Source organism: Pundamilia nyererei, unplaced genomic scaffold, assembly GCF_000239375.1.
Source record: "Pundamilia nyererei isolate P.nyererei 1_Seehausen unplaced genomic scaffold, PunNye1.0 scaffold00160, whole genome shotgun sequence".
NCBI lineage: Eukaryota > Metazoa > Chordata > Actinopteri > Cichliformes > Cichlidae > Pundamilia > Pundamilia nyererei.
In genome coordinates, this window is record NW_005187561.1 from 1109632 (window position 1) to 1121194 (window position 11563).

Consider the following 11563-nt stretch of genomic DNA (forward strand, 5'->3'; position numbering starts at 1 on the left):
GGCTTTCGAGCCTATACAGCTTGGAGTAAGACAACATGCATGAAGAGGATGATGTGGACAAAATACTCATTTGCCTAATAATTCTGCACTCCCTGTATATGAACCACCTTTTTAACCCCTCTCTGGCCCTGGGACCATTTTTGTACATTTTAGTTTTTCAGTTACAAGCCATTTGCACTGTGTTGAATGGAATATAGCCAAATTCTCTAAAAAAAAGTTTGGCATAATTTCATTTCAAAATTCAAGTCTGACTTCCTTAAGGTCACGTCACAGAATCTCAATCAGATTCAGGTCAAGACATTGACTAGGCCACTCCATAATCTTAGTTTTGTGTTTCTTAAGCCATTCAGAGGTGGACCTTCTGCTCCTTTAGGATGTTTTGGTAGACGGCATTTTTTTATTTACCACAACAAGTCTACCAAGTCCTGAGGCGGCAAAACAGCCTCAGACCATCACACCATGACCACCAAATTTTACTGTTGGTATGTTGTTCCTTTTCTGAAATGCTCTGTTACTTTTTTACGCCAGATGTAATGGGACAGACACCTTCCAAAAAGTTCAACTTTTGTCTCGTCAGTCCACAGAGGAATTTCTCAAGATGTTTTCTGGCATAGCTGAGACAAGCTCCTTTGCTCAGCAGTGGCTTTCGTCTTGGAACTCTCCCACGCAGGCAATTTTTGCCCAGTCTCTATCTTATGGTGGAATCATGAACGCTGACATTTACTGAGACAAGTGAGGCCTGCAGGTGGGGTGGCATCCAATCACGGGAAAAGCATAATACACTGATAATGACCTGGGAATTAGCTTTATGGTACAAGTCTCTGTTCTCATGCATCCATGTACCTCTAGGCGTGCAAAGGTAACTGGGGTTGTGAGCTGGTGTTTCAATACACTGAAAAACTGCAGCTGCTTCTAGTTGTAGACATACTTCTGTAAAGCAACATGCAGACCAGAGTCCCACAGAAAATCACTGGAATGACTTAAATGATTCACCCCGACAGAACCTCAGCAAACCAACAAATTACACCAAGGGAAAATCCCAAAGCCCCGCTGAGCCAAGCCAAGCTGGGGCAGAACAGAGATTTGTGGGTGTATCGTTATGGAGGTAAAGGGGATTGAGATGAAGGTTTTTTCTGGACCTGCTGGTCCTGGATCTGTTTGAAGGAGCAGAGGACAGTGAGGGTTTTATTGAGTGTAAAATGAGTGGGCCTCCTGTATCAAGGAGCTCTTTGAGAAAGTCTGTGGGAGTGAAGTTGGACAGGGAATGACTCATGTTATCTGAGAGGGAGCAGAAACAAACTGCTGAGAGTAGTATAGCATGATAGAAAACACTGATATATACTAAAAATTGCAGTGAGCGATCCTCGTCGGAGTTAGCCTCCATGTTGAGACTCTCGGGAGGAAAAAAGAAAGAGTGCAGTTCATACCATTTAAGATGTCACTGGTTTTACTATGCAAGAACTGGAGTACGAGTCATTTTCATGTTGTCATAATTCACTCTTAAAGATATCATACATGGTATAATTTTTGTGGATCACCTTTGCTATGGTTATTGCCAATGTATATATATTGCACTATTGTAAACCTACAATAACATGGAGAAACCCCAACAATCAGATGAACACCTTATGAAGAAACACTTTGGTGACAGTAGAAGACAAAACTCCCTTTTATCAGGAAGAAACCTCCAGCAGAACCAGCCACATCTGCTGGTCATGGAACATAGCTGCTCTTTATGGCACTTATGTCACTAATCTGCAGAGTCATTTTGTTACTTAATTACACATTCAAAATCAAAAGTTGTGTTGAAATTGACAGAATTCCTAAAAATATCCTGAAACTATGTTAAATAATGAAAACCCAATGTTTTAAATTAAACTCAAATGCTACAAATCTGTGAGACTGAAAAACGTTTGTGTTTAATAGCAATGAAGGGCCATCACGTGAACAAGTGATGTTTGATTCAGAAAAATCTCAATAGTGAAGCAATATCTGTATTCTGAGGAGACACTCAGAATATCTTTGGTGAAAAGGCTAACCTTCCAATGCAGATAGTCCTTTCATTACTACAGACACTATGAAAGATGGACATAGCTTTCAGGTCTGAAAAATAGAAACCAATGCAAAGCAATTTAAATCCGTCTTCTTTTCTACAAGGGTCGGTGTTTTAGAAATCTGCAGGAAAATTGGCATCAGCCCTGACCTGTATGAACACTTTTCTGAGTTTATGGTTTGAGTGATATGGAATAAAACGTCATGTCCACTTTGTAATTTTGGTCATTCTAAGTGTTGGAAAGGCAGGATTATCAAAGTCACCCCTTTCTTATCACATCTGGTCTCAAAATACCAAAAAGGCAATGGCAGAAGCAATCAGGGGCTCATGTTACTGTAGCTACATCCATCTTTCACAGTCTTTGGTCATGCTGACAGACACTGGTATGTGGTATTAGTAAGAGGTTAGAGCCTGCTACATTTTACTTCAGTGGTCAAATACATGAATTAAACAGTGTCTGGCTTCAAATAATCATCTTATGAACTTTTTATTCACAAGCTGATGTTCACTATCCAAAAAGCTCAATAAAGATTACATTTTAAATTTGAATCAATCATTTGGTCATGCTCACTCACACCTTCATTCAGGACCTCTAAAAAGGAGCTGATTTTAAAGTGGTTTTTTTTATGTTGTTTTTAATGTTTCTGCACGTCAGCCAGAGTCACTGAACAGCTTCCTGTTACCATCCTTTTACTGTCTCTTGCACTTTTAAATGAAGGACATCCTTCAAGTACCAGCATGAACATTAGCATTGGAAATAGGTCTTATTAGTTATAAAAATGGTGATTACTTGCTTAATATTTTTCCCCCCTCTTTGGATTTTGTGCTTTTTTTAAAAGATTTTTTAATAATCTTTGTCAACGTCAACATCATTTTGTGATGGTGAAACAAAAACAAAAACAAAAACACAAAACAAAACAGAAACATAAGAACAATTTCCAGAATTAGGCTGTCTCGGGTCAAAATTGGCAGCCACACATATAACAGCAATAATACAAATGAATGAGTGTACCTGGTCCGTCTGCCTTGACGATGGCCTCAGGAGAGATGCAGACTCCACGGTCATAGAGTGGCAGCTCGCTGCAGGCCAGGTTGTCGGGCCAGCTGTGGTTGTAACGCTTCATCACCGGCTCACAGCCGAGCTTCGCCCGCTCGCACACTGCCTTACAGGGCTTGATTGGCTCATGCTGGAAGTCAATAGTACAGATTGGCGCGTACATGGCACATAGGAAAAAGAGCAAATCCGGACTGCAACCAGTACCTTGAAGAAGAAGGGAAACACAGGTTATATGTGCAATTTCATTAGAGAGCATAAATGATGAGCAGCTGAAATGACAAAATAGAAATCAGTGGGGTGGCAGCTATTGAATTTAGTCCACCCGCCCTGGAGTCACTCCCCCGCCCACACCAGGTGTATCATGTACACCTGGTGTGAACTCTTATGCCATTGTACTGTTTTAAGTAGAACTTGAGATTTTTCCAGGTAAAATAAGGTAAAATAAGGTCAGTGTAGTTTCCCACTCTCACTCTGTGTATATGAGTTCCGTGTACATCCAACACCCTCCCTCCATAAACTCAATATTTTTGAGCATCCAAGCAATCAAGCGGTATAAAGACATTTTTCCATGGATTTGTATATAAAGGCAGAATCGGTGGAAAGATGTCTTTTTGCAATAAAAATAGCTGCAAATAGCTCTAAATACAGATGTTTTGCCAGAGGCAGCTTTAGTCACAATATTTATGGATTACAGCCCACATGTAAATATGCAATGTTACTCAAGAAAGTTACACAATATCTTATATGGTTAAAATAAATAAATAATGAGGACAAATTGGAGCACTTAGGAAAATATGTTGTGAACACCTGCAAGCATTTAAAAAACAGACATTTTTAGCAGATGGTGTCCATCCTGGAAATATCTTTTTTATTTTCTTTTTAAATCCATGTGGTAGCAACACAAGTCATTGGTGATGCTGACTGGAAGCTCCTGTGACTCCTACTCTGGAGAAAGACGAGGGCATCCAAAAGTTCGCTGCTCCATTTCAAACAGACCCATTAATAAAGTGACCTTCCACACTTTTCACTAATAGTGAGTCAGTTAGTACAATAACTCGTACTACTGGCTAGCATGACAGAGTTTCTATACAGCTGGGTGGGTGCTATGATGTTACTGACAGTGAACTTTATTTTATTCATAAGGTTAGTTAGTAGAGTTGCCAACTGTCCTGTAAAAAACGGAATCGTCCCACATTCAGAGAAAATAGTATGAGTTTCATATTGAGCTGAAAAGGAACACAGTTTGTCCCGGACTTCAGCTAGAATGGAAAAAGACATAGCTGGAGTTATTCTGCGTCTTTCGTCTTTTTTCTTGTTTGTTTATCGCCCACTTTGCGCCAGAAAGAGGAAACCAGCGGATGTCGCGCTAAACAACAGCAGCACGTTTAAGCTTGATCAGCTGTTGTTAGAATTTATTTCATATTCATTTCTAGTATCAGCTGATGTTTGCTGGAGCCACAGCTGTAAAGCTGCTGGTCATGATGTCGATTTGGATATGTGGTGAGAGGGAAACATGAAGATGAAACCAGGAGATGTCCTTACTGAATCATCAGAGCTGTGATGGAGAAACAGGTTTACCTTTTAGGTGACATGAATGAGTTGAAGGGAAGTTATGAACTGTTTCTGAGAGACAAATAACACCAGGATCCTTTTTCTAAGTAGCTGACAGCTGGTAACTGTGCAGGGGCGGGTCTAGCAAAGTGTTGCCAGGGGGCAGGTAGGGCATTAACAGGGAAAGGGGGGCACAAAGAAATACTTTCTTATTCTCATTTAAAATTTCTAGCTTTTATTAAATAATTATCTGAATCTTTCAACCAAAGTTTTTATCTGACGTAAAATGTATAGAAATCATACATATACCAACAAGACTGTACATCACTGTCACAACAGCGTTTGTTTTCATTCAAAGGCTTTATGACTTTTCCTATAATACCTGGTGGGCCGGTCTCTATGCCGGGGCCGATTTTTGTCCCAGTCCAGCCCTGGGCACGACCGGTTGGGGTGAGAAAAGGAAGACAGAGCGGTTGTCACCAAGTGCTCATCCACTGGGAATTCTTCACCTTTTAAATGGTATTTCAGAATAACCCCATATGGAAAAGATATATATAAATCTTATAAAGTTTGTATCTGTCTTGTGTGAAACTTGTATGAAAAGCATATAAGAGTGAAAACAGATATAAGATCCCTTGAAAAATTATATAATGAAACTTGTATGTTTTGGATACTTACTAAAACAATGTATGAAAGTAATGAGAAAGTGGCCACTTTCATGAGTAATCATTTATAAGTTTTTACTATTTCTTTTCCATATGGGACGTTACATGCTATGACCAAGAAGCTTTCATATCCACACTTGTTGTAGAAATATTTAAGGATGGTTGTTCAGTCTCAGCTCACTTAATTTGAGCCCTCTAGATAGACTCATGTCTTCTTCATGTCAGTGAAGACATGGTGCATTCAGGGACCCCTGGCTGAACAAACACTGGACTTTTACCATCTGCCATCCTGCTGCATGTTTCAAACAGGATGAGACCAGAAAGAGTTTAGCACTGAGTAAAGGATGGATCAGTGCTTTTATTGCAGAGTGGGTCTGAGGTTTGGCTGTACCACTTCACAGTGAAGTCACAGAAATAGCTTGAACTTGTGACCTCAAACTGCTTCCTGGTTTTTGGCCCAGAGCTCTTTCATTAGGACATTTTTCTGGTTAAAGCAGAGTCCTTTTTAACCACTTTTTAAAATCTTCATTCCGCCCACCTCAGCCAAGCTCAAAGTTCAGCCAGCACCTAAATGTATTTATTGAAGACAGACATGGATAAATTATGAACTAATATGGCAGGAAATGAGACTGCAGAAACCTCAAATAGTGAAGATTACTGATGAATGTGACCACATATGCAGTTATCAATGCTTGTCTCACATGGAAATGTGAAACGGTCGCTTATTACAAGTTAAACAACTGGGAGAAATGATCCGATTAGAGAAAAAATAAGAATGAACACCTATACATATTTCAAATTTAAATCTACATTAGCAAAGAATTCAAAATATGGTTGTAGAAATGGATAAAAGAATTTAAGTCAAACTGCTGGTTTGAAGTAAGAAAAAGGTTGGCTTTTACAACAAGGACATTATTATACAGCCCTATTTTAAAGTATCTTATTTACCATTTTAAGTTAGCAAAGTTTAGTATGCTAACACACCAATTAATTATACACACACACACATTATATATATATATATATATATATATATATGTGCATAAACGGGTTTATTTACTCTGATGTTGTCACAGTTATTTGTCAATAGATTCTCACGTGATGGCCGTGTATTCGCCAAGTGTTAAGGATCCAACAGGATAGCAGCAACTAACAGCAGCAAGAAAGCAGCGTTTACTAACAGAAAAGGTCAGGAAATCCTCAACCACTCACACGAGTTGTCTGTCCCACAGCCGCTACCTTAGCTTCAATTAAGCACTTGAAACAGAATTCAGTTGACTGCAATATACTGACATCTAGTGGTGACATTTTACACACAGTATCTCTTAAATAAATAATAAAAGAAATCCAGCCTGACACAGAACCTGAGAGCTGCATCTGGCCCTTCCACTGATCCATCTACTGCAGGGGTCCCCAATCCCAGTACACGAGGGCCGGTGTCCCTGGAGGTTTTAGATCTCACCCTGGGTCAACACACCGGAATCACATGATTAGTTCATTACTAGGCCTCTGGAGAACTTCAAGACATGTTGAGAAGGTAATTTATCCATTTAAATCAGCTGTGATGGATCAAGGACACATCTAAAACCTGCAGGGACACCGGCCCTCGTGGACTGGGATTGGGGACCTCTGATCTACTGTTTGGCTCTTTGAGGCATCATCATAACCGGTCTCAGTAGAAGGGTGGCTGTCAAGAACCCATCCTTAAGGAAAGGGAACAGGGCAAAAAAAAAAAACTGAGGCACGGAAAATTACCCAAGGCCTGGACTGGAAATCAGTGGCAACAGGTATAGTAGAGTAATGAAGACTCTTTGAAGCAAAACATTTTAATTATGGAGTTAATATGTAAGGAGTAGGTCAGGAGAGAGGTACCCTCTGAAAGTTTGGAATTTATGGTTCAAACTGCTGTTAGTATGGATGGAGGAGATCAGCCAAAGTAACCAAACCAAACCTAACTGTGGCAGCCTGCCCAAACCTGTAATCAGAACTCATATTTAGTTTAGTTAGTTTATTTTTAACCAGACAGTGATGGCATGTGTAGAGAACGTGCAGGATTGAAAAGCAATGTTACTTGCCAAATCCTACAGAGAGATAGTAATATTTGATATCCGCAGATATGCTCCGAGGCAGTTCCTGTTACAGTTTACTTAATAAATGTAAATTTCATGCATTTTGACTGAGGCGATTCTACTTCCACTTTCCTCTATAATGACCTATTCCACTTGAGTGGAAGAAGAAAAGACTATCTAAATCTAATTTGCCTAATTGTATTGGTCTGATGGATTAGAAACTTTTACTTAACTGAATTACCACATACATCAAATGGTAGTGAAAATAAAATCATAATGAGGGGAAAAAAGTTAAAGCTATTGTTTTAAGGAGCTAACTAGCCTTGATTAGCAGCTACAGTAAAACTGTAACATTTCATGTGGTTGAACTACTTTTAAATCATATAATGCAAAACCAATGTAAAGTCACCTGCAATAAAAATAACGTTTTTTGTTAACCTGACTTGCTAGAATATATATGAGTGAAATAAGTAGTGAGACTGTGCATTGCACCATGGCAATTTCAAAAGACAAAGAATCAAGAATAACTTTTTCTTTAATATGCGAAAGGAACCAATCCTATTTATTTCCACTGTGGGGCTAACTTATCAGGCAAACAGTCTCCCTGATGGGAGACTTTTAGATTTGTAGTTGAACTGTTATTATGTGTGGCTAAATTATTCCAGTTATCATTATTATTATCATTAGTAGTAGCAGCAGTAGTAGTAGTAGCCTTAAAGGCATGCAAGCTAGTAGGGCGCGTTTTTACGTGAACTTAAGCACTGCACCGACATTCAAGTGTAAAATGAATAAGGATTATTTTGTACTTTGAGCCGCACAAAGCTACTCTCATGGAGTCTGGAAATAATAACAAAGGAGCATATCAGTCCCCTTCAATGGAAGAATACCTCCTATTATATCTAAGTAAAATTAACAGGCCCCTTTATCTTAAAAAAAACAACAAAAAACAACCCCATAATCCTACAGTTTTTACAGTTTTGCTCAGGATTTATAGCTCAACAAGCCACGCTTAAAATGAAGAGAAGGTGGTCATTTAAAATAAATGAATAATAACTTCTGTGCCATTTTCCAAGGTTCTCATTATTTCTAGTTCTGAAAAAAGATTTCTGCTCAGAAAACGCAGCACTTTCAAAACTATGTGTAAATGAGTGTTGTCGGTACAGACGGCCATACTTCTAATATTTAGAAACATGAGGTCAGAGGTCTAAAGACTAAAATTTGCCAATTGGATGCAATAGGTGACCAGCTGATGTCTGCTGGCATTAAGGTCAGCTTACCTGCTAAGTGTGCTGACTCCACGCCTGCCAAAGCTAAAACCTTTGAAAAGTGAAAGCCTCCAGGCAGGGTTAAGCAGGGTCAGAACTTGCTGTCAATTACTCCACTGATTATGTTCCTGATTGATTTTTTATTTTTGCCTACAATTTACTACCAGACAACTAACATGGCCATCAAAAGTTCCCACAGTCTAAAGTGACATGTTCACAAGTCTTGTTTCTTCCTACAAAGCAAATGGACCGACATTTTGTTCACAGTGTTATAAAACAGAAAATGGAAAGAGCCGAATAGTTTTTGCACTATTTGAATGAGTGTGGTTGTGTTGTTTTGTTTGTGCTCCTTGGTCATTCGGTTATATACCCTGAATATGGAAGAAAGACAGAAAAAGGATTAATTTAGCCGACTGATTAGTTAAAACCATGAGTGTTTGACAGCTTTACTAAAAAAATGACTTTTGCCTCAGGTGTATTGTTGGTTGAATAAAAATATTTAGACTACCATCTTATTCAAAACTGCAAATAATACATAATTACAAAGATGTTTCCATCAGAAATGCCAGATACATGTACACAAGTTTGAACACTAACGCACTGGTTTAAAAATCAGTCTTTTGTACTACAAGCTTCTCAACCAGTTAAAAATGATGCCAAACGGGCTCATTTTCAAACTTTACTATACCGCAGGTATTTTCCCCAGAAAATGGAAACAGATTTTTGTCAAGAATTTTTTAGGAAATACCAGGAATTCAATTTCCAGTATTCAAACCAACTCATGCTATGATTCTTCACGGTCAACTGGCTGGCTAATTAGAAAAAAAATGGAATGTCATCCCTTGCGGCAAAACAATTGAAATTCCTGTTTTTCCTGGACAACGTCCACAGCTCGGAGATCATTTCAGAATCTTGAACGCTCTTGTAACCAAATTCATGTGAACCCAAGAGGCTGAAAATGCTCAGGTTCCTCCTCCTGTAGCCAGCTATAATTCTGATGTGGGCTGTCTTGGATTAGTGCTACAGTCAGACCAGAAAATGGGTTGTCACTGACCAACTGTTCAAAAATATGGTTGCTCCATTACAGAGTACTGCTACAGCAGCCAAAAAAGAAAAAGGTTTCCATAATCTCTAAGTGAAGCGATGGTTTCAGTGATCAGACCAGATCCAGCCCTGCTCCACCACAAAACGTCCTGACATTTTTCCTGCAGATCTGCTGGAAATACTTGGCAGTAGTTAGTATTTTATTAGTTTATATTTGATTAGCATTTATTACTAGTCAACATCTGGGGGTGAGAGATCTAAGTCTGAGGGTCAGGTGGTCAACAGCTGATATAAAAATATTACTGAATCCCAATTACATGCATATTTAAGAAGAAAGAAGGTAAATAAAGCAAAGTAAAGTATTTGACACTGATTATACCTACCCACTGCTGTGCATATAATGATAATAATAATAACATAATAATAACAACAACAACAACAACAACAACAACAACAATAATAATAATAATAATAATTATTATTATAAGGACATCAATTTAGTTCATGATAACATTCACTAATCAGTATTTTGGGTAATCAGTATTATCTGTTATTGCACAGAAGAAAAACTATTTTTATGGTTTCCATAAGTACATTGGAGGGTTGGAAATGTGAATATATCTGATTGGGGGCATATGTCCCCTCAAATATATATGATGATTACGGCCCTGGAAAAAACACTTGGTAATTTTAGAGAAGTGACCTATTCAAGTGTCTGTTCTTCACTCCACTTTCTGTATGTACATTAAAGCCTCCTTACTTTAATTTCATCATTTCTGAGTTATGTGCCAAATAACATTACAGAGATGTTATGATTGGTCAGGTGTTTATGTTAATGTCAAGGCAACGTGCAGATGATAAAAAGGTCATCCCAGGCTGTTTCAGCCTTTGCCCGACTTGTTAACTAATCTGTGTGCCCTAAAATAGCGCTTTAACTGCTTATTAGCAACTTCAAAAACCGTGAACAGTAAGTTAAAAATAAAGTTGTGGGGAAAACGTTTACATGTTTTCATGAGAACCTGAAAAATCACTGTGCGATTGCTTCTACGGTCAATTAATTACACACCAGGTTCTTCAATGACTTAATTAACTGCCCAATTAAAAAAAGTTTATTAGGGCACTGAGGGGCAGTAACTCACCCAGCAGCCCCTCAAACTGCTCGATGGCCAGCACCGCGTTGTCCTGCGTGCTGTGGTGGAGATGGTTCGGCATCTTGGTCATGTTCCAGGGCATGGACCGGCACAGCGGGATCCGCACCGTCTCGCAGGACGCCGCCCGGACCGCAGCCGGCCACAGCGCGCAGGACACGGCCAGCAGAGACACGGCGAGCCCCAGAGAGAGCATGTCGGTCGGTTCACAGAGGGTACGGGGGCACAGTGAAGTGAGGGCAGCGCAGGTCCGTGCTCCGGTGAAGACTCGCTCATTCACTTCGAGTTAAATCCCAAATTAGACGCGATTTTCCTGCTGATTGGTGCTTTTCTGCTGCTGCCGTCCGGTCCGCAGACAGCGGGAGGGAGGAGCTGCTTTCTTATGCACACTTCAACCTCCTCCTCTTCCTCTATCCCTCCTTCTCTCTCCAGCTCCCCTCCTGGACTCGTCTCACCTCTCCTCCTCTCCTTTCCCCCTTCTTATCCTCCATACTAAAAGATAGATTCCTTTTAGATGAAAAATCAACACGAGTAAAGCCGTGAAAAGCTCGTAGATGTGTGTGTGTGTGTGTGTGTGTGTGTGTGTGTGTGTGTGTGTGTGTGTGTGTGTGTCATTACATTTTACGAAATCAGTGGCTAGACCTCATACAGTTAACTTTAAGAGAAGGTAAGAGCGTGAGAAAAGTAAAATCTGTCTTTTTTTTTAATATT

The 11563-nt window shown here is 39.5% G+C and overlaps 1 protein-coding gene across 1 annotated transcript in view; it reads right to left on the reverse strand.

The window, feature by feature from the left end:
* frzb (frizzled related protein) overlaps positions 1 to 11270 on the reverse strand; it is a 22990-nt gene extending 11720 nt beyond the window's left edge. The window contains exons 1-2 of the mRNA XM_005745537.2: positions 10844 to 11270; positions 3066 to 3314 (exon numbers count right to left, since the gene is read on the reverse strand). Of these exons, the coding sequence (XP_005745594.1) occupies positions 3066 to 3314; positions 10844 to 11048 (454 nt within the window). The 5' untranslated portion in view covers positions 11049 to 11270. The remainder of the gene's footprint in view (positions 1 to 3065; positions 3315 to 10843) is intronic.
* Between the last annotated feature and the right edge of the window lie 293 nt (positions 11271 to 11563).